Source organism: Zeus faber, assembly GCF_960531495.2.
Source record: "Zeus faber genome assembly, chromosome: 15".
Lineage (NCBI taxonomy): Eukaryota > Metazoa > Chordata > Actinopteri > Zeiformes > Zeidae > Zeus > Zeus faber.
The window spans coordinates 15,959,774-15,983,854 of record NC_137194.1 but is presented as its reverse complement, the minus strand read 5'-3'; the positions used below and the strand labels follow the sequence as shown (position 1 = coordinate 15,983,854).

General features: G+C 44.7%; 1 protein-coding gene across 1 annotated transcript in view; it reads left to right on the top strand.

Annotated features, from left to right (window-relative positions):
* LOC307241155 (arf-GAP with coiled-coil, ANK repeat and PH domain-containing protein 3-like) overlaps positions 1 to 24,081 on the top strand; it is a 55,203-nt gene that overhangs the window by 15,557 nt on the left and 15,565 nt on the right. Inside the window, exons 2-10 of the mRNA XM_080015189.1 lie at positions 3,784 to 3,841; positions 6,495 to 6,614; positions 7,140 to 7,193; positions 15,187 to 15,245; positions 15,393 to 15,576; positions 16,492 to 16,536; positions 16,831 to 16,926; positions 17,354 to 17,428; positions 20,120 to 20,131. Of these exons, the coding sequence (XP_079871315.1) occupies positions 3,784 to 3,841; positions 6,495 to 6,614; positions 7,140 to 7,193; positions 15,187 to 15,245; positions 15,393 to 15,576; positions 16,492 to 16,536; positions 16,831 to 16,926; positions 17,354 to 17,428; positions 20,120 to 20,131 (703 nt within the window). The remainder of the gene's footprint in view (positions 1 to 3,783; positions 3,842 to 6,494; positions 6,615 to 7,139; positions 7,194 to 15,186; positions 15,246 to 15,392; positions 15,577 to 16,491; positions 16,537 to 16,830; positions 16,927 to 17,353; positions 17,429 to 20,119; positions 20,132 to 24,081) is intronic.

Here is a 24,081-nt window from a genome sequence, read left to right as displayed (position 1 = left end):
ATACCTTCCTCAGTGGACAGCCTAATGCCCTGTCCCCTTGGCTTGTTGTAATCGAAGCATAAATGAGTAATTATTGTGGCAGCAGGCACGTCAGTTCTGTGAAGCCATTAGTGCAGATGCGTGTGTTGAGGACGTCTGAGTTAAATGTACCAAATGCAGGCACTCTCTCTTATAGTCTGGGCAGAAATGTGAGCACTGTTTATAGGTAGGTCTTTTTCAGAGCAGAAAGCAGTCCTAGTTAAGCATGAGGAACACACATCTAAGCTTTCAAGTGGGAAAAAAAATCCTAGGCTTATGAAACAATAGTCAGGATTTTAAAGGCGTGTTAGGGGGGCACTTTTGGAGATATTTGAACTCGATCACACTCTAGAAGCATTAGTGTCTGTTACCATAGATTATTGGTTGGTGGAAGTCTAATTTGGTGAAAGTCTAATTGTTAATCTAATGGAAATACAATACGTCAACTGATTGCACAATCTTTGTCTCATGAAATGCAGCAAGACAGGTGTATGAAGGTTAATATAATACTGACACTTTTTACTGTGCCCTTACCGTTGGTATGAGGAGGTGTATTGTGTTCTGAAAATAGTCTGTGCTAAATTTTTGGTAAGTGCTTGGCATTGCAGTAGGGGGGCACCTGCTTGACCCTGCATTAGCTCATAATGTAGTCTCCATGGAAAGTAGGAGGAGGAGGAGTTCTGGCATATTAGGAGCTATACGGATAAGAATAACCCAAGCAAGGAATATTCCCTTCAGCGGAGCCAAGGGGGAGATTCTCAAGGATCCCATCCTCCTACAATCACCTATTCAGCCTGACAACTCAGCCTCAATTAGGGCACTAAAGCAATCAATATTCCAACAAAATGCTGTCATCCCTCCAGACAGGAAATGGTGGTGTCACAATGGGGTCCATAGCCAGCAACCCATCAGGTCTCTCCTCCCCGTCTCTTCTGGCTTCCCAAACAGCCCATTCTTCTCCATTAATGAAGTCCTTCCCCCTTGGTGCAGAATCTAGCTGAGATTAAAGACACTGAGCAGTGTTAGAGAGGGAAAATAACGACTCAGTATCAAGCAGTCTGTTTAACATGAAGGATCACTTGAAAGTAGCAGCCAGCCTGCTCTACAGCTGTTCTCCTTTGTATGCTGGCACGGTGATTCCGCTGCATTGCACAGTCATTGGTTCGCCCACTGGGCCTCACTGCGTAGGCTCAGTTGGTGTGCCCCAGCTGGCTGTGGGTTTAGAAGCCATGGCTGTGTTTTAGGGGTCAGTACCTGGACCTGGCGCTACTTTTCTCCTCGCCTCCCACCTGCTCATTTCCCATGCAGGCCACCAGGCTTCCCAGGCACGCCGTGGTATTGTAGGCAGCGCACAATACAGACTGGTCAGAGAGCTGGTCGTAAGTCCGAATGGTCATTAAACAGGTAGGTCGTTAAGTGAGGAGTACCTGTATTGTGTTGGTTGGGTTGTTATGAGGCTTGGAGAGCATGCATTATAACACAAGCTCTGTGTGGAGCTCATTTGTACACTGGTAATTCAGTGATCTATGGTTGTATATTCCTCGTTGAAGATATGAACCAAGATCAAATGTGGACAGATGGGTATTTGATCACTGATGAATCACTACAACAGCGTGGCCATCCCTACCAAGCCAAACTTGCTGTGAGTCATATCCTTGTCCAGCTAACCCCATGACTGTGTATGGTTTGAGTAAAGGGTCAACACACGACTACATTGAGGATTGCCGATGCCCATTTTGGGGGATGGTTGCCATGGTTATGGGCCCGGGGCAGTTTGTGCATCCATTATGGAAGGCATGTTGAGTGAGACAGGACAGTGGGGGGTCAGGGCCTGGGGGCTAACGTGAGCAGCTGTCCCGCAAGCCAGCATAAATTCACTGGGGAAACACATCTGGAAGGCAAAATGCCAGCCAGCATTTTGCAATGCTCAGCCAGGCCCAGATAGCTTCATTCCTAGAGATGCACTGCATGGCCTTAACAAAGTTCCTCTGAGATTATGTGTTAGATGTGATAAAGGGTCTCCGTTCCTTATGTAGCTTGCTACAGATTTTTGTTACAAGTAGATTGTTCAACCAAACGGACATTTAGTAGATGTCTGGTTGCAGTTTCTAAAATCTTTCTATGCTATTAATGTCTGCAACGTCCACAAACTGCAGATGCACTGCTGCTGAAATATTTTCTATAGATGGGACACTATAAAAATTAAATAAAACATTTGAAGAGCAGTCATTGTCAGATTCATGTCCTAACCCTACCAGCAACCCCCAAAAAAGAAAGAAAAAAAACAGCACTCTGTTAAGCCCTACGTTACCACATATTAAAAGGGATGTTTTAAAAATGACATCAGCTATTAAAACATTATGAGTGGCTCACTGCAGGATTATCCCTGGGTGCGGTTGCTACGGGAGATCAGTCCAAGTTACAATAACATTCATCCCTTATGTGAAATAACACTGTATTGATTATTCTGCTGATGTCTGTTTCAAATTGGCATGAGCCTGGGTTTGACAGATCTTTCCTCTCTGGATTATTTTTACCCCCCCAACTCTCTCCCTGTTCCACTTTAATGGCAGAAGTGAGAGCGCAAGCTCTGGGGGGTAAGGGTGGAAAGAATAAGCGGTGCATGTGCCATCCGTCCTCCCCTGAGTATGCTTCAGCGTGGCCAAGCAAGCTAATCCACCCAAAGCTAGGCAATGATGGGAGACGGGGTTGGAGAAAGAGCAACATAAATACTGTAGAGGTCAGTGTCCCGGCTCTGCCTATACAGTACGTGTCACAGATAATCATATCAGCCACCTCTTTGTTGTGCTGCGATTCGCGCTGCCATCTCGTCTATCCCGAACTGGAAACCTGTGTGAGGCGACCTGGCAAGAAAGGCAGAGAGCCCTGCTTCTGCGGTGAAAACGTTGCAGTAGAGAGTGCTGAGAGGCGTTACGCACAGATCATATTTACACTCCGCTGCACCCACACAGTCCCACGGGGCAGCCGGGTGCTGACGTGGGAGGATGGGCGACGCAGAGAGAGAGAGATTACATAGGAAGGATGACGAACCTCCCTCTGACTGTAGGTCCATACATAATCCACTTCGCTCCTGCTGACATCAGGCCATCAGATCAGCAATGGGAGAGAAACCGCCCCACAGCTGTAGCCTCTTGAAGAGTGGCTGTTTCTCAGGGTTCAGTGACATCAGCCGGCGGTGGGCCACCGAAGTGTAAATCACCCTCAGCTGCGGGGTCCAGATGCTATTGGGTGTGGTGGTGGGGGCGGTATCGATATTGTTATTGGTGGGGTAGATGGCTAGTGAGATTGAGGTTTGCACTATGAATGTGTCTGGGGCTTGGCTCTCTCCAAATATTTCCATGTTTTGCTGATTTTCAGGCTGTCATGCTTTCTTTCTAAGGACGGAGGGGACGAGAAGCAGTTCTTACAATGGATACATTTTTCCAATGAGGGAAAATAGCCTGAAAGCATGAAGATTCATTAAAGGAAAAAACGTACATCTTAAACTTATAACTTAAAAAGTTTGTACATTAATGAAGTCCGAAATGCATCTTTGAGACCACAAAAAGTTGAGCTTTGGTTATTATATTGAGAATGAATGGCTTACTGTTACATTTGTCAAACAAGACTGGTATCAATTTCTTTTCGGATTGACAGGTCGATTGATAGTCTTATTTAGGATATAATATTAACAATGGTATAGCTATAGATCATCCATAAGTCATTATTTTGCTGGAAATAACACATTTCTCTATGTATTTGCAGGGCAAATATCGATGAGGTGGAGACAGAGGTGGTAGAGATTGAAGCCAAACTAGACAAGGTAAGACGGTTCCACCAAATCTGTTTCTTTGTCAACACTGTGAATAACGAGGTCCACATTTTGTAATTTTTAGCACCAGATGTCCTTTATAGATGTTGTTTTACCACTTATTGTTTGTTTGCCGGAGCTTATGCAGAAGTATATGCAATAGTATGTGATATGCTTGAATTTGTTATGGCCTATTCCGGTAGGTTTATGAGGAATAACATCATATCTGTATTGGAAAGATTAAAGGATGATTGTTGCAAAAGTACCGCATTACACTACTTTCCAATAAAGCAGGTTTACCGACACAGTGATTACACAGCAGTAGTAACATACACTCTTTGCAGTCGGCTTTACAGTCGTATTATCCCAGGCCTATTCCAGCTGTAGTCCACTCAGAAAATGACCGACAGAGGCTGTGACTGAAGTTCTTTATACTTCAAACTAGTCTTGAACATTACATTGACATTTCAACATAGTTAAAAATGAGACATGGCATCAACAGTGAGATGGGACTCACTGACAATAAAAGGATGTACTGTGTAGACGAGCCTTCAAAGCATCATGGTTTCTGTTTAACAAGCAGCCACATGCTCCACCTGGAACACTCATGTCACAATTTCCATCTACGTTTTACTCTTTGCTGTACTGGGACTTTTTTTCTTGCGTACCGGTGCGGCCCGACACTTCTCACAAGCTGCCGATACTCTGTAGCTTTCTCTTTAAATGATCAGAACGTACAAGCCGCGAACACCGGCTCGTGGGCTCCTGCTTGTGCTAGTTTTCACCACGATTAAAATAATAATAATAATATACTTGTTTTCAGCACTAACATAGCAAATCCCACTTATTACCTAACCCCGCTTTGAATTGCACATGCTTTGAATTGTGCTTATGAATTGTGCAACTGCCGATTGGACTCAGCCAATCAGGGATTCCCGATATATTCGTCCAATCGCCCAAGCCTACTCTGCAGGAGGGAAGCTGATTCAATTTCAGGGTTTCAAAATTCGATTATATAAGGGGGGATGAAACAGAACAAGGAACTTATTGAGTCAAGGATGCATTTGTATATTCCCTCCAGTGCTCTGATCTTGATTGCCCATGCGTCACAAACCAGAAATTACCTCTTCAACCATGATAATCTTTGAGGAATGAATATTGTAGATTCATCAGTAGATTGAAAAATAGTTTGAAGGCACGACATTGCCCATTTCCCATTGGAATTTGTTTTGAGTTTCCTCCAATGAACATGTTGGTTTAAAGTACTGTAAAAGCTCTGATCTCAAGGGCAGCCATGGGCAGTTTGTCAAACACGCTCTAGGCATTGAAATTTTTTTCACCCCGTCAGCCATTGACTTCAGCTCAAGTGTTTCTCTGTCTAGACACGCAGATGAGCGATACAGTACCATGTCCCCAACCGTCAACCCCCTAAGCTTCTATTCGTCCGCCTTCCTGTAAAGACAAACGGGTGGGATTCCCGTCTAAACGGTCCATTCCCAACAGCTACAAGACTCTTCCTGGGTGTTAGGACCGAATAAGGTCAGTGAAGCGCACGCTCAAATCTGGCTAGCAGCTGGGAGGAAGCAGGACTTTGCTGGAGAAAAGGGGTATAGGAAAGAAGAATGTCTGGCCAAGAGTGAGGCATAGAAGAGCCGTCACGAGTCGCCACAAATGCAGAAGCAAAACAATTACTTCAAGTGAAACGGGCACCATGGGAAAAAGTGGGAAATTCGGGGTCAGAAATTGATCCTTAAGACAAATACTTTTAACACTGTAGAGGACTGTGATGATTAATTGGAACCAGGTGAAAATGTATGTTGTAATACGTTAACTGTGGCTCAAAAAATAAAGCAAAGCCCATATAGGATGGATGGACGAGGTCTTCACTTTTCACTCCTGTCAAATATCATCGGAACCTGTCAAAACAGGCTACTGCACTGAATTGCCGTCTCTGGTCCTGATTTCCCTTGCTCTCTGTCTTTACTGTTGGCATATGTGTCGGGTCACATGTGGACATCATAAGACAACATATGGGCCACACTTGAGAATGTAGCCACCACAAGTGAGAACTGAAGCCTCGGTTCAATTAGGAGTTAGTGCTCTCGTTAAAATAACTACCTCAGTAAAGGCAATAAGGAGATATTTTGCGGCATTGTTGCACTCGTCCACACAAACTAAATAGGGGTGAAAGGGGGTTAAAGACCGCAGCAGGAGGAAGCATTTAAGCTGGTCGCCCAGTTTTGGGAATTCAATCAGACTGGCTAATATCATTGGTCATCTGAACCATCAGTTGACAGCTGGGTGGATCAGTTTGACCACCATGTCCAGCCTGAGCTAAAGCTGAACCAACAAACAAAACTTCCAACCAACTGTATGACTCACCTCAAGGCATGCGTGGTATATTTATGCCTCCGTTAAAAAGAGAAAAAAAAAAAAAAAGTGGAAGAGGTAGATGATTTCTCCCCCTGCTCTAGAAATAAAACTTCTTGTGGGCTGCGAATTAAGTGTATGATGTGGAACTAAACAAGAGGCCTTATTCAACAATGATCGAGACATGAATCACATGGCAAGGGGAGGAATTTAGTCGTGCGGTCAAGTTAAGGGAGTGAAATATCAGTGCACTATCGTCCGTATAACCCCTGTAACTCTCCTCTCTTTCCCCCAGTTGGTGAAGCTATGCAGTGGGATGATAGAGGCAGGGAAGGCCTACATCAGCGCCAACAAGCTCTTTGTCAGTGGGATCCGGGACCTGTCCCAGCAGTGCAAGAAAGATGAGATGATCTCAGTGAGTCTCCAACAGATCTTCAACCTGCCCAACATTGTCGTTATTTGGTTTATTTCTCACTAATAAGCTTGACAGGATCTTTATAGTAGCATTACAAATCCACTCTTTTCCTCAGAAGAGGTACTTTCCCGAGTCACTGTTCACCAAACCCGATTACTAATGGATTAGTAAGCAAAGATCAGATCAGACTCACTTCAGACTAGTCTTCCTTTTAAGCTGTCCAACAGAACTAGACTCATGCATTAAGCATTAAAAGCCTTCTTGGCTTCAGTCTTGTGACTAATATTGACTTGTCTTATTAAAGTCTTGTTTCATTGTAAAAGCAGAATCCGGCCGGCAATTATGCTGTTGTTTCTGTTTCCCGCACAAGAATTATGTGAGGGGAAAACCCCCTTTATTTAAGATTCCAGATTTAACTCTATTTAATCCTTTTAAATATATTCACTTGTGACCTAGCATGATCAAGGGAAATTGGTTCCCTTTGGTTCAATATGCTGAAGCTATTGTGTGCTATTTTCATTGTAGGAGTGCCTGGAAAAGTGCGGGGAGAGCCTCCAGGAAATCATCAACTACCACATGGTAAGTCAGTGTGTTCCCCAGACTGTCCCCATATGCTCCACACAGAGAAAGCCACTGACACAGTGATTTCATCCCATGTCAAAATGCCAAGACGTGGCCTGGCATAAAGGAATCACTGCGGCTCAAGGAACAGCCTCTCCCGTGTTTTAATATGATTCCACCTACCATTCTCTGTCACCGTGGGGTCCAATTCAGGGGTAAATTAGGGTTTGGAAAATGGGTGGATCTTATCCATCAAGCTAGAATGCGCAATTGGTGGAACTTTGGTTTCTCAAACAACTTGGCCAAAATGTTTGACCACTCCGGCAATGGAAATTTCATGGCAGTTCTACTGTATAAGGGTTCGTTCACACTGCAATCAAAAGTGGCTAAAATCTGATTTCTTTTTGCTCATGTGAGACTCAGATCTGTTTTTTTTCACAAGTGTGAACAGCACAAATCACATGGAATCTGATCTATTCAATTCAGGTTTTGGCCACTTTCGTATGTGGTCATAAATCGAATACAGGTCGGATTTTTTTGCAATGTGACTCAGTCTGAACAGTCACATTGGAATTTGTGTGACTTTTAGGTCACTCCAGGGCAGGGGTTCCCAACCCTTTCATTGTCACGGACCGGACCACAGTGCACAAAATGTTCACGGATTGAGGATGCCATAACGCGACAATAAACTCTGAGTTCCGCCCCGCAACTTCAGGACCAGCGAGCAGAGCAAGGCACAACGCGGACGCCCCCACTGCAGCACCCACACCCCGGCCATCCGCCACTGTTAAGCAGTGTATACAGTGCTGGAATTCAGTGTGTTCTTATTTATCTTTTTTTTTTTTTTTTAACCAAAGATGTAACTCCTGGTCACCCCCACAGTAGTCCAATAGTCCAGTAAATAAAATTTTAATTAAATGTATTTATAGGCTGTGAGGCATTCAGATATAATTTCCTTCCTTGGACATGACAGGTTGATGGCTGTTAGAGGAGCCTTTTTGTTTTCAAATGAATATCTACATCTGTTTTAAATCCATTGTGAGCCACACTATAGCACACAGAAACAGTTTAAACTATAGATGTCACGGTTCTATGTTGTTGTTGGCCTTTATGCCATGGGGGCTATACCCAGACAGATCGATTTGCTGACTATAAGTGGATCTTCTGTGCGCGTATTGTTTCCCCAGCCCTGCTCTTCGCTGCCCCGCACCCCTGCCCTCCCGCTGCTCGGCGCTCCTTTGAAGTCCATTAGCTTGAACCCGTTGCATGTTTGATGACGCTCGGCCTGCTCTCGAGAGCGTAGCGTGTGCAGATCACATTCCTTTTGAATCCACAAAAAAGTCACGTGACGGCAAATCAGCGTCTCTCTGATCTATTAGAGGAGTGGTTGGGCTTTAACAAATGGAAGGTTAATGGCCCCAGGCCCCAGGCCAGCATGTATTAACTTTAGTAGTGAGACGGATTTTGCCCTGGATGACCCTGACAAGTCACACACACATCCAGTGTCTGTATAGAATATGTGCAGTTTGCTTGTTTCTCCACGTGCGACTGTTGATTGCATTAGTGTTCACACATAGTTGTACAATAATAGAGGGACATACACTGATCAAAACGTGTGTGTGTGTGTGTGTGTGTGCGTGTCATCATCATCCTGACATCAAGATTGTTCAATGGTTCTCTTATTCTAGGAGAACCATTGAAGGGAGGGCTATCAAAACAGCCATACCTTAGTTTATTGACCACTGCTTCTGTAGTTCAAAAAATAGTGTTCTTAATATCGTCTTGATTGAAGAGTTGTATCTAACAGGGCCGGGACCGTACATTTAACTCTAGAGGATAAACAATATTGGATTCACAATATGATATAGTCATGTTCCAATATCACTTAAGTTTGCCAATTTCCATCCTTAATCACTTAACGATGACCTAATACTTGGATTCAGAGAGAAAACTGGCCTGGGGCATCTGTCATTTTGAAAGGAGAAGTCATCTACTAATCTTGTTCCGTTTAATAGTTAAACTTGAGAGTTTTAACAAAAAACTAGCTGTACCATCACAATCTTTCAACACACGTACACTTATTTTGTTCCATCATATATGCATATGGTCATGGTCATTTTATTCTATTTAAAAATGTTGTGGTTTGATTTTATTATATCCCGGCCCTTCTGTTTAAGATCCCATTCGATGCCTACCCACCCTTCTGTGTGCCTTCCCCGACTGCAAGGCATTTTCATTTGTTGGCGCCGAGTAGGCTACCTTCTGTCTGTCGTTCCTTCTGCCTGTTCCATCTGTCTGACTTTCTGTCGACCGATTCTCTGTCAGTTTGTCCAAGACTGCAACTGTCACCAACCAGCACTTTACAGGATTTGGCCCGATGTTCTGAAAGCTCACTTGCCCTTCTCTCCCTTCCCGCCGGCGGGTCTGAGCCATAAGCCTAAAACCTGGCCTGACATTTATACTATCAGAGGTTCTCTGATGGGGGGGGACGATGTAGAAAAACTAAAGCGATAATAGGGATTCTCTCCTCTGATTAAAGACTCCAGAGAAATGGAAATGATATTCGCCGTGACGTGACCTTTTACACAGATTACAGTGAGGAAAGCCGTGTTCGCTGTTGATATTAAAGGATTTGACTGGGCACTTCTATTAGTCTCCAAATGAAATTAGAATGCATTTTTGTCAAAAAATATATATAAACCTACCACTGTTCTGTTTAGGAATTCTGCTGTGTATCCATTTTTTCCAAATCTGCAGTTGCTGCTGTGCTAGCGACCTACTGTAGCGTAAACCACCCAAACTAAGCTTGAGCCCCAATCTTATTTTCATATCTCCAGAAAAAAAAAGTGTTTTTTTTCACCTTTTTGAAATACTAAAAGTAGTCACAATAACTTAAATATCATTTCGATTGATATTTTTCACATTGAAAGTGACAGGATCACCAGTTTCACTTGGCCTTGAAACCAAAGTATTAAAGGCTGCTATTGCTATCTATCATGGTCTCAACAAAGGCAGGGTAAAAAACGGGGCTCCAGCAGCACCGTGATGAATAAGAAATGTTGATGGATAGATCTGAAACTTGTGGTGGACGTCCCGCTGCGTGCATGTGCATGCGATGCAGCTGCCACCGTGCTCGCCCTCCACGACGGACCCCGCCACACAAAAACGGGACCGCTGCCGAGTGCCAACTGTTCCCTTTCGTAGCCAGACCACGGTTTCCTTCACATAAAACATACAACAGCCCGCACATATGTTTACGATGATGCCCGCACATGTGCTTGTACAAAATGAGCACCTAGGTCCAAAATAAGTATGGCCCTGGCACTCGCCTCCCTCCGTTTCCCGATCGCTTGCTTCTCTTTGCCACACAATCGCCGCTCCAACACCACACAACAGAACAAACAAGGCTCTGTTTGCATGAAGGTAGAGCGCACACGCCAAGTATGGCTCCTGTTACTTCGGCTCAAAGGCTGGATGTGTTTTTTCACAATAGGCTGTTCTTACTTTTGGATGGAGAGAAACCTGGATGGAGAGGAGCCGAGGTTTAAACAGTGAAATGTTCAATTCGAGCATGAAAGCCTATATGAACGCTGCATAAATTACTGACACATGTTCAACTCGCTGAACAGTCATTAGGAACGAGAGAAGGTTCACGCTCATAGGCAGAGTTGCGTCTGTGTTGCCAGTTAGAGCAGCAGTACGGCCTCAATAATGCTAGAGGTGTCAGGGTCTTTGAGGATCTTCCTGATGAGAAGTTCATTTAGTCCCTGAGAAGCTTTTCCAAATCGACTTACTTTTATTAAAAGTGAGACCAAATAGGAATCGCTAAAAGTTTTGTGTTCGCCCCTGATGTCTTCTATTGTGGATTTAACATTTGAACAGCACATTTTTAACAGCTGAACGAGCAGAGCTTGTGGAGCAGGAAGCCTGTGAGACAATTCCGTTTCTGACTGCGCAGCATTGCGTTCTGTGTCCCAACATGCCGGGGGAATCGGAGAGAAAGTTAACAAAGTCAACGCAGCGGTCCGTTGTGGTAGCGTGTGTTGTTACCTCATTCCGAAGATCTGATCTCAGGTATCGCAAGATGAGTCTGACAAGTGTTCTCTGCTTCTTGCTGCCTGGCAATCTCAAAGGCCTGTTGTTGGAAGGCTTCCAAAAGTTGTCTTTGTCGGAGTACAGTACAATGTGTCTTTGTTGTACTGCAGGTACTTTTGAATTTGAACTATGCTGGGCACCCGCTGAACTTATCGAAGGACGGACCACAGGTTGAGAACCACCGCACTAGTCGATACGATGATGGTGTGAATCACAGTTGTTAATGGTCGTTTAATTAAATATGTATAAGGACCCAGAAAGTGATCTAATGTGATTGCATTCAACACACAGCTAGGGGGGTGGTGTTGGTGGGGTTGCTAGTTTCATGCATGCTCTGTGTGACGTGTTTCTCGTCACACAGAGCACCTGCGTCATCCCACAAACAGCCCTGGAATGCTCCGGGCAACGATACACCCAGGTCCAGGAAACCTCTCAGCACTTTCCCCCCCCCGCCACAAACACTTGTTAACTTGACAACTTAGAAAGACGTGGTTATTAAACTGAGCGACACACCGAGTCAGACCTCCCAGGAAAACAAATTCCGGCAGAACGTCACTCGGCGATCTGACCTTGCACCAGAGTGTTTATGAGCGCCGCGCGCCGCAGCCGAGCTGGCTTTAAATTCTGGATTACATTTCTCACTTGCTGTTTTTTGATGGCTTGTTAAATCTTATCTGGGCAAACAAACTGACCACACACACAGTCGGACCTGCTTGTTTCCTCTGTGCCTTTGCCAGAATCTGGTGATTTATTTTGACAGTGGGCGGTTAGCTGCATAACACCTCCCTCCAATAGAAAGCACTCCCAGAAGCCTTAGACCTTAGTCTTTTAACAAATTTAAATCGGTACCACTTGAAAAAGGATGGGTTGGCTTTTTTTTTTACCGGTTTATGGCTGGACAGATGCAACAAACTGCTACTGGAGGAATTTTCTTTCTATGTTGATAGACTGTAGGGCTTTTTGAGAACGCCACATTTCGCTGAATGAAGAGACGGTTCACCGCTCACATTTGGCTTTGAATGGTTGGAGATGGGGAAACGGGGAGATGTGCGTCCCCACAGGGGGGACGGCAATGTGCGCACAGCGGAGTGCAGATCACGGGTGCCACGAAGGGGTGTCTCCTCCCAGTGATCTGTGCTCCCCTGTGCTGCTCCATTTGCCCACAGCAGCAAAATGCCTAGAACCGGAGCTGGGGGTCCCTGTGCCTTTTCTCTTTTTTTTTTTGAGCAGCCGCCCCTCAAACTTTCTGTACGGGACTGTAGAGGGGAAGTGAGAACCGGAGTAGTTTCTCAACAGCGCTGAGCGGAGAGGGCGAGACCCTCCGCCCCCTCTCTCTCTCCCTCTCCCTGCTCCAGTTTCAGAACACGGTAAACTGCACGTACACTGTTTCAGTTCTCTGATTTTTCCATCATCTATATGGATCACGATCGATGGAGTCGATCGCTGATAGACGATTTAATCGTAAATCAAACCAAGCCTAGTTTACATTTACATTTAGTCATTTAGCAGACGCTTTTATCCAAAGCGACTTACAAGGGAGAATAACATTCAAGCTACATTGCGACAGAGCTTAGTGTAACAACAACATTCGTGTAACAATAAATACTGCAAGGTGGTGCTAAGTTGCTATGGTAGTTGCTATGGTACTTCATTTCGGCGGTTTTACCTGCTACTTGTTAGACCAGCCAACAAGCAACAGGTATGAAGCCACTCTGACCCAATCACCTAGATCCAGGTCAGGTGTGGCTGCTCGAACCAGACCATCCCCACATCACATACCCCCGACACCAAACTGAGGCCAAATCTCCCTGGCCAAAGCCAACCCGCCCCCCCCACTGCCACCTCCACCACCAAGTAGAAAACAGACTCTGAAACAGGGTTCCTATACTGTACCTAAAACGACAGACTCTGAAACAGGGTTTCCATACCTTAAACAAATAAATGTCCAAACATTTTTTAACAGGTCCCCTTCCAGAGGACCTGGTTCCCCGGAGCAGCACGGTCGACCAGCTTCCTTTCCTCAGGGGGAAGACAGACTGCCCCTCCTCCTTTCTGGAGTGTGAGGCCTCTGGCTGTTGCGCTGGCTGGTGAAGGCTTGGCTGGACTTGGCTGTTCGCGGGGGCTGCTTGGAGGGGTGGCCTGGCTGCTGGATGGTCCCGACAGTGGCTCTTGGGCGGAGGAGCTAGCTGCAGACGGTTACCCATGGTGGTTGCTGTGCTGCTTCTCCCCCGGTCCTCCGCCGGACACCCTGGGTGCTGCTGCTACCAGTCGGGAGAGGGTTGGTGCTGGGGCCGCCCATTGACCCGGTGGTGGTTCCAGGGCGTCCTCAGACGGCCCCTGTGTCCCTTCCTCGTGCCGTAGAGTCCCTGTTCAGGTGCCATTGTGGCAGTTTCTCCTACAGCACGCCACCCAAGTGGCGTTTTCAGGGCCCTCCGGCACAAAGACACAGAAGACGATGTTGTAGACACCAGTTTATTGTGGAGAGTTGGCCAGTTGGAATTAGCCAGGAGCAGATAGAACATATCATGACAGGGCTCCTAATCTGAGTGTGTGTGGGGATGGCGGTTTTACCTGCTGCTCGTTAGACCAACCAATGAGCAACAGGTATGCAACCATTCCGACCCCTTTACTTGTAAATAAGAAATCCTGCACTTCTGGAACGCATTTGTCACATTACATTATGTTCTTGGTGTGCACAAGAGCGGGCCCCCTATAAATTCATGTATCACCAGTCACCGCAGATTTGAAATTTTGCACGATCGCTCAAGCCTAGCAGCTACTTGTTCTAGCACAAATCCCTTCTTGATCGACCATACTGTGTTAGAACAAAGAAAGAGTTTTAAGGATAGCTGCGTTATCACCTGCGTTAAACTCCTTTGAAGCACCCATACAGGTTCCCTACAACTAAATGTGTTTTAATCCATGCACATCAGCAAAAACAATCCTCACTTATATAACCACTGAGTGAATAAAGCTCTGGTTCTGGCCCTGCACCCAGGATCCTGACAATACGTCTGGGTGGGTTCTCATCCTGCAGGATGGAGGCTCTGCAGTGTCGTCATGCTGTACCCAACGCCTCCCCATCTCCCTCTCTCGTTCTCTCTTTCTGGATCCTCACTCACTCTCTTCCTCCATCCCTTCCTCCCTCCCTCTGTGCCCGAATGACCTATTTAGCAGCAGCAGCAGCAATCAGAACCTTCTGCACTGGGAGGGAGAGGAGGAGAAGGAGAGAGATGAAGGGGGCTTGAATATAAAAGTGTGTGTGTGTGTGTGTGTGTGTGTGTGTGTGTGTGTGTGTGTGTGTGTGTGTGTGTGTGCGCGTGCGCGTGCGTGTGTGCGTGCGCGTGCGTGCGTGCGTGCATGCGTGCTACAGTTGGTGTAGCACTACAGTCAATGTGACATTCTCTATCAGTATGAAGAAAAACGTGCTGGTTTTTCATGCGACTGGAGCAGCTGTATTGTTATGGCGCCCTCTGTTGGCTAAACCCTATTGCAGCTTTTCAGCAGCATTTAGTCCCCAGATGGTATTGTTTCTGATGTGGAAAAACACAATGAATGCATGACTATTTCTATTCCTTTTTCGGGCATGTGATGCCTGCCAAACCAAATAAGTAAATACAGAAAATGTTTTGCACGAGGATCTCACTTGAGAGACACGCACGCACACCCACACAGATACACATTTTACTAACAATTTGTTTTATCACGTAAAGTTAAACAAACATAGTTGTAGCCATTCCAACCTTGAGGGCAATCAGGGTGTGTATTGCTGTGACTTCCAACTTTCGTAAACTCGTTCAGTGTGTTTCCAAAAGTTAGAATTAGACAAACATTAGAAGCTGTTCATCATAACTCAGGAATTTTAAAAGACGGTTTATTTATATATATATAATTTTTATTATTATTTTTCTTCCAGATTCTCTTTGACCAAGCCCAAAGGTCGGTGAAGCAGCAGTTGCACAACTTTGTGAAAGAGTAAGTCGAGATACGTAGAGCTCCATAAATTCATAATCTTACCTCCAAATGACATGAGATCTTTACTAGGCATCATTTAAAGTTGTTTTAAAAAAAATTGCTCATTCATAATTAAATTCCAATTACAAACTGTCTCCGTCGTTCAAGGGATGTCCGTAAGTTCAAGGAGACCAAGAAGCACTTTGACAGGGTCCGCGAGGACCTGGAGATCGCCCAGGTGAAGAACGCCCAGGCGCCCAGGAACAAGCCTCATGAGGTGGAGGACGCCACCAGCACACTCAGCATCACTCGAAAGTGCTTCCGACACCTCGCACTAGACTATGTGCTGCAGGTTGGTGAACATATTTCATTTTTTCATTTAATACTGATGCTGCCACCAGCAGATGTTTTCTAGAGAGACTGATTCACTGAACTTGAATGATGCACTTTGTGGGTACAGTGGCACAGTGTGGCACTTCTGCCTCACAGCAAGAAGGTCCTGGGTTCCATTCCGGCCTGGGGCGCTGTTGGCACCATGCTCCAGTAGAAAGGTTATCTCCCTCATCGGGAGATAACCTTTCTGTGCGGAGTTTGCATGTTTTCTCCGTGCTCACATGGGGTTTCCTCCATGTAACATCCGTAAGGACCCCCACCAAATCATGCCGAACATCGTTGTCTGACCAGCGATGGATATTTGAAATTGGTCGCCGAGCGCGTCGTCGTATACTGCCCACTGCCCCTGGCTGCCCCCCGAAGGAAGGACTTGCCAGGATGGGTTAAAATGCAGAGAATGAGTTTCACCGGCCACAATTTGAAAGCGTCTGTCTGCGTGTTGGTCACCGTCGCTGCATGAGTGCATGTGTTGTGGTGTGTGTGCCGTGTGACGAATAAAGAATCTTCTTCATCTTCTTCTTCTGATTCAGTGCGACGGCTGGGAAGGCTGCATCCCTTTCATTGTAATTTCATGCAAAATGCTCCTCAATTGTAGAGCAAAACTCATTGCGATTGGTTTCGATACAAAACGCACTTGGCCATTTTCAAATCGAAGTTCTAGTACGTTCCATTTATGTATCTGTCATATTTTAGTGTTAATTTCCTTTTCCCCCTTGACAATATGCGCAGTGCAGCTAATTTTGAATATTGTGAACCCAAGTAACATTTTATGTATATAACACTAACTGTTATATTTACCATGACATGGATCAAAAGAACGCCTTGCTAATGCCTTTTTTAAATCATAAATGACTTAATATATTATTTTTTGCAGATTAATGTCCTTCAGGCGAAGAAGAAATTTGAGATCCTCGATGCTGTGAGTAGCCACTCATGGGTTGACGATTTAATATGTGGGAGTTGGGGCTTATTCGTCGTATATGCTTTCTCAATCCCTTCAAAGACTTTGCTTTCAATGACTTTGGTTGTGCGTCAAATTGTCCTCAACTGTTATTCTTTATATCAAACTTCAACAAATAATAAATGCGCAGGCAAAAAATCACAAACATCTCAGCGGTGTATGCTTGGCGCTTCTACCGAATGGGGCTTTGGATAGTGGCGTCAAACAAAAATTGCCGATCCAGTCCAATCCAAGCGTCCCTGTCCATTGCAGATGCTGTCCTTCATGCACGCCCAGTACTCGCTGTTTCAGCAGGGCTACAACCTCCTGGACGAGATTGACCCGTACATGAAGAAACTGGCTGTGGAGGTGAGCAGAAAAACCATCTGTATACCCAACACGACGTCAGCTTCTTTGTACAATGTTCCTCAAGCCTTCAAGCAATCGTCCAAAACGGCTTTGGTTCCTGTGAGAGATCGCTGCATGTGATTTCTGATTTGGTTTCCGAATGCTGATGCTGTAATGAGATACCTCCACTGTACTATCTCATATGGCACCTGCTGCGGCACATGTTATTGGACGATGCACACATTACTGGGAACCAATGTGTCCATGCGTCCTTAGTCAAAATCGACCGCAAACCCGTCAATAAGTTCCTCCGCCTGCGCAGGGCCCACTGTCACGTTGGCCGTCTGTGAGAATCACACAGTTGAGAGTGTCACTGTCTGTACCTTCGATGGAGAACCTTAATGTCGGCGAGGTTCTTTTCGTGATGTCCACGTCTCCTTATTTCCAGTTGGATCAGCTGGTGATCGATTCGGCGATGGAGAAGAGAGACATGGAGCATAAACACGCCACCATCCAGCAGCGGGTGAGTTCCGCTCAAATGGGTTTCACTGTGACTCTAGGCTTCACTTAAAGGACTGTGCTGCTGTCAAATTGAGTTTTTAGACCGTTTTCTAGTCAACACTCATATTGTGAATGGCCCCTGACAGTTTTCCTGATGATAGCTCACATTTTAAGATTTTGTCTATATTTTGAGTTGTTGAGAAGTTTGAACAATATTGAAACCAAAGAAATAGTTTGACCTACCTTGACATTTTTCTAAATTACTTTATTTTGCTATGTTTTTGTTTTGTTAATTCCATGCTACAGCAATGGTCCTTCTGCCTTTTCAATTTATTTTGCAAATACAAAACACAATTATACAATTTACTTTGATAACTTTGATAAAAATGTGATAAACCTTGATTAAAATACGTTTTACTATAATTGTGAGTGGGACAAGGAGAACATTTTGAGATTTTGAGTTTCTTGCCATTTCATTTAAATTGTCCAAAACCTTAAAAAATATAGGTACAGTTTTAAATAGATAATGAAATTATTCCATAGGTATAATATAAAAATCATCAGGGAAATGTTCAGTCATCTAAAATGTCCTGTCCTGATGAGTAAATGGGCTCAATTTGACACTGTGGTGCTTTCAACATAATTTATGAATGGAAACAACACATTCCGAGAATATACTGCTTGTCCCTATAAATTAATGTAGAATTCATCCCAGTTCTGGCGCTGGTATATTTCTCCGGTATTGCACCGGTCTCCGCCACCTGGCCCGGTGCTTGTGTTATGACTGGGGGATTAGAGCTGGTGTGACTGAGAATTGCTCGATTAATCTGGCACACAAATGCCAGGCATTGCTTTAACCGTTAAATCAGGTGGAATTAAGCGTTCTGAGAAACGCTAATCCCGCTGTTGTCTGCTGCGGACGGCCGCCATCAGCACATTAGGTGTATGTGCCAACACCCAAGCAGGATCCCCCCACTCTTAGCCCTGAAAAGTGCTGACCATATGGGATGGAGACCATTTCACGAACTACCTCTTCACATATCATGTAACTGATCAAGACTGGGCTTTTTTTTGTCTGCTTTGCTGCATTTGTTTATCCAGTAGTTATCATGGAGCATAGACCGCTGTGACAAACAGGTTCTATACAATCCCTTATCTGCTTTTATCTCACTAGAGATTGGGCTTAATGCATTTACATTATGTGTGAGAAATTGGATGCTATAATCGATGAATGCAGTGGTGATATTGAGTGGTGCAGTATGTGGATGGCTGACCATCTGTCAGACAGACCGGCAGTTGGGGACACATGTTGGGCCTGGTATCGATCTGTTGTTGTTTTCAGAGCTACTACGTATTTAACAGTGTATTTACAGTAGGAATGTGAGTCATTTATAGACGAGTAATGTATTTCGGTATTTCTTGATAATGAATTGGATAACAATATAATATTACTCAATTGGAAAAAGAGAGATAATCTTGTAACAATATATCTAAATCTATGTAATCACGTAGTATTGGAGGTAGGTTAAGTTAAGTTTCATTTGGGGGGATTTTAATGTATATTTACATTCAGGATTGTGGCGCCGCCCCTTGCGGCCCCCTGCACGAGCATCTTAGGTCGATTACGCACATTTCAGTATTTTTAGTATTTTTAGAGCTTATGGAGCTTATTGTGCGTAATCACCGGGTGTCATGACATTTCACTGCATATATGTATGACCGTATGTATGTGACAAATAACCTCTTGAATCTAGATCTCTAATCAATAATGTATGTTATCTTGCTATAAACATTTGTAATTGAGTAATACATTTGACTAAATCTGTGTCCAGAAAGTAACTGAAATGAACAAAAGGTGTTTTGCAGAATCAGAATCCGTTCATTTGTGCTAAGTACATTTTCATATACAGGGAATTTGTCTTGGTAAAGGCTCTATTGGAGCTTAGACAGACAAGTAGCATAAAAAACAATGATCATCAGTCTAAAAAGGCGGTGGGATATATGAAGCAGCAAATGAACGGTCAGTTCTTAAAGTTGATATGGTGGAAGCAGTGGCAGTAGCCTCTTTCCACACTGCAAAAATTGTTCAGGGATGGTTTAAGGAACATGACAAAGAGTTCAAGGTGTTGGTTTGGCCTCCAAATTCTCAATCCGATGGAGCATCTGTAGGATGATGTGCTGAAAAAACAAGCCCCATCCATGGGGGCCCCACCTCGCAACTTACAGGGCTTATTGACCAGATATTAATACAAATCAAATACAATTAGGATGTTTCAATACAAGATGAATAATGTTTATCATAATATAACAATGGATGGGTTAGGTCTAAATGATCATAGTATTATTACAATATATTGCACAGAGGTTAAACGCAGACACCCTTGACGCAGATGTCTGATTATACAATATTTTATTTGATAAATGCAACTCTGGCATCATTACTAATGAAGTACTTTTCGCTTACACATTTCATAATGTGAAGAGAGTAATTGCTGTTTCGTCATTCAGTCAAACAGGAGAACCAGTCAGCAGGATAATCAGACATGCATCACAAGTCCAAAGATTATTGTATTATCCTGTAAACTCGTCTGCGGTGGAGCTGGAGGTTTTAAGGCTCTAACACGGTGTGTTCTCTCTCTCTCCTCTTCTAACATCACGTTCTTCCTCTGCTCCATCCCTGCATCTCCTCCACCGCAACATCCGGGGCCCTCAGACCCTCATGCAGGTGAGTGTGCACTTTTCATTATCGTCTCATTTGAGAACGAGGAGCCCGTGTACGGACCATTATCAAATCCCCTTTTTGGCGTTTTCCTAGTAGTGGGACACCGCAGACCTCCCGGGCCAGCTGTGGTGCAGCCTGAATTATTTATACAGTACCACACTTTCACAACCCCAACTTGCCTTGTAAAAAAAATTAATACATTCATATAAAAACAAAAATGGCTGCTCTGTCATCTAGTCCAGATGGGTTGGTAGTTGTTTTTATTATACGTTTTTTTTCTGTTTTGTAACTCTTCCATTGAGAAGTTAAATGATACTGTAGTTTATTCATCCCAAATGGAAAATTGCATTGTAACAGCAGCATACATCAGAACAAATAGACGATCACAATCAAGTAATAGAAAATAGAAAATAATTGGCCCTATCCAAAAATATCAAGAATAAATATTTATTTATTTAATCATTTATGATGTCCAATTTATAATATTTACTTTTATTTATATACGTAGATATATGTATTCCGTATGTAAGTTGCTGCTGATGGTTGCCATTCTGGTCTTTTTTTATGCAATATCTGATTGAAGTCAAATGTTGGAGCCCGTCTGTGTATTCTGCATTATATTTAACCCAGTCTGGCTTACTTTGTATACCCTTTTTTTGTCTTTCTTCAAGGAACTTCCACTCGCTTACATGTTTTAAACAAACCATTCCTCTCTCTCTTCCCACTGCTCTACCTACTATAAGCCCTGTGCAAACGTGCACGGGACAAAGGGGCAGCATCGCGCAGTGTGCGGGGGGGGGGGGTTAAAGTGCACACGGTGCAGAGTGAAGCCTGTAAATGCCAGGGTCATTTATTTTTCAGGGCAGATTTAATGGAGAAGCTCTGTTCCGGGCGGGCACCGTCCTCTAACCCCTAGCCCACATTTCTGCATCGCAAACGCGGTGCTCTGCTTTTTTTGTTTTTGTTTTTTTAGCTCCAGCTTTAAGTGGTTTTGTTTTTTCGCTGCTCAGAGCCAACTAGAAAGCTGTTCTGATGAAATAATAATCGTACATTTTGTTTGCGTAGTGATTTTCCCAGACACGTAGAGACACTTAACATCCGCTGGTGGAGCGTGAAACAACTTTACAATGCATATAGTAGTTTATTTGCTTTAAATATACCAAGTGTAATGTAAAAACATAAAGAAAAAAAACACTGAGAATGATTCAGGGAATATGAGACGATTGCTATCAGTACAATTCTCCTTCTCCTTGTTTTTTTTATCCCTCTGCGCCGGCGACCCCCGTGGCCGGAGGCATTATGTTTTGGGGTTGTCCGTTCCTATGTACCAGGGTTTCCGTTAGAAAAAATGGTGTCCGTCCACGTGTCCTGGAAGATTTCAATGTCCTAGAACGGGAGAATTTCCTGTCAAATATTATGTGTGTAAGCTCAAAGGTAAGTTTAAAGTCAGCTTAAAAACAATTGATAGACAGGCTTTATAAAGAAGAACATCATCAAGGCATGTAAGATAATGGTCTACATACAGTTTTCTTAGATAAAATAAAACAGCATGAAAACTATTTGTAACCCAAAGAAGAATTACATGTAGGCCTATCTGGCTCATAATATTGTAATTACTGCGTGCTTCTGAAGACTTGAAATTCAATTATTTCCATTCGCCAAAGGCCTTTTCTCAGATAAAATTAAATAGAATTAAAAACTCTTTGAAAATGTATGTATGCATGCATGCCAGCCGTAATGTAAGTAAGACGTGAACAGTAACAAGTGTAGCTGCTTTAATTAACATTTCACTTTCATCTAAATAAAATTTGGATAAAATCAAAAAACAAAATAGATATGTCATGTAGACCTAAATCGAAATAAATAATGAAGTTTTGTGGTGTTGCCCGTCTTCATCTGCACATCTTCTCGACACATTTTAGACAATGAATATCTGTCTGCTTTGGGTCGAACTTAAATATCCGAAACACACCAAACGCCAAACTATGGTTGCCCTGTTGTCAACGACACATCATCTTTCTCCTCTGAGTTGCTCATTCTCCACTGCTATGCTTTCTCTGCTGCCGCTGTGTTTACAAGCGCAACCTGCCCACAGGGGAGGGGGCGGGGCCTCTTTCTGTATCGACAAACCTAATTCTTTAGAGGTGAAAGGTCAGCCTTAGATTGTCCAAATGGATTGGCTTTCCGTTGGCACTTGCGTCTCCAAATGAACAAATCTGCGGAAGACTATCGAAATGATCAAGCTTATTTTATTTTGACATTTCACATTTTATTTTGACATTTAATATCACAATAATTATTGTTATCGTTTTGTCCCCCAACACTAATTAAAATTGTGCTTAGACGGAATTATTTTCACCGAACATTATAACCGGAGAGATTTAAATAAGTCGGACTTCAACAGATTTTCCCTGTCAAATACCGTTAAATACAGGATAATGGAAACCCAGGTACGTCCGTCCGTCGTCCCATTCTGTGAACTCGTGAAAATCTCATGAACTCCTTGAGGGAATTTGGAGTAAACTGCGCATGCGTATCTCCATACGCTCACACAAGCGGAGAGGCGTGCTCTGGTTACTGGTAGCGATGACCCCAAGGTGGATTCGCCCACAAATTGAACCTCTGGCCACATTATCTGGGCAGGGAGGCTCGCACCTGTGTTTATATATTTGGTGACATGTCCTGGCCTCACATGAGGCTTCAGGCTCATATTTTATCTTCAGGAAATGAAGCTTTTATGTTTCTGAGTCGACAGGGGCCCTCGATAAACAGACTGGGGAAGCACACTGGAGGGAGGGAGGGGAAATAAAGACTTTGTGTATTTTATGTACATTAACCCCACAGCTTTTGCTGGCACGGGAATTGGTACGGCAGGATGTCTTTTTCGTGCTTAAACTCAAGGTCAAGCAGACGGTGCAGCAGCATGAATCCCCCCTGCGTAGTGGCTCAGGTTCTCCTCACCTTCCTGCCCCTCACTGCCGAAGCCTGTGGCTGGTGAGGTCCGCCGAAAGGATTCCTGTTCCAGCCCAGCATCCCGTCAGCGGGGGGGAGGCCAGGACGTCTCCTGGTTGGCAGACACCTGGTAGGCCTTCAGCGGGCAGACATTGTAAGCAGGGCCGCAGCCTGCCCTGTGGTCTTGTAGGATTTCTCCGCCAAATTCGCTGTCAGCCTACACACCTTGGACGGCTGCTGAGGCTTTTCCGTGGTGAGGGAGGGGCACAGATGGGCAGCCACTGACTCCTCCAATGGGCGCATAGCCGGTTATCCCAACTCCGGCTCGGTGTCCAGGGATGACCACTAGTTAAACGCTTGGAGCGCTCCTTTTGAGGAGCGCTCCTTTTGAGGAGCACCCCAAGACGACCTAGCCTCCTTAGTGAAATCTTTAGTGAAATCCTCCATACCCCATATCCGCGGGAGCGGAGTCTGATCCCCAGCCTCCGTAAAATACGCCCCGGACAGCATGGAGGGAGCAGCCGGTTTGGGGTCTGCCCACGGTATACCCAGCTTCGCCACAGCTCGCTCCAGGAGGCGCAGCAGCTCCTGGTGAAAAGGCCCCTGGGACGGTTTGTGTGCAGCACTTTATGCCTCGTCACCTCGCTCTTCTCTTTCCCCCTCCTCTACCTCGGAGCCCCACTGGGCTACATGGAAGTTCCTTCACGCCTGGTGCCCGTCTAACTCCTCCTGATCCACCTGGCATGGATGTTGCGGGCAATCCACAGGAGTTGGGGAGTGTGGCCTCAAAACATGGCCCGAGCACAGGAGAGCCAGTTCCTCCTCTTTGCCCTCCCCCAAGACGCTTGTAGGCCTTTCGGCACTAGGGACGGAGCCGAAGATGTCGGCCCGATGGCGGATTACTTTCAATGGCAGACCCGAGCAGTCGATGCAGAAGAACGGGTCAGACAGCACCGCCTCCGCATGTGCATGACCGAGTCAGCGGAGGCACAACGGGTCCT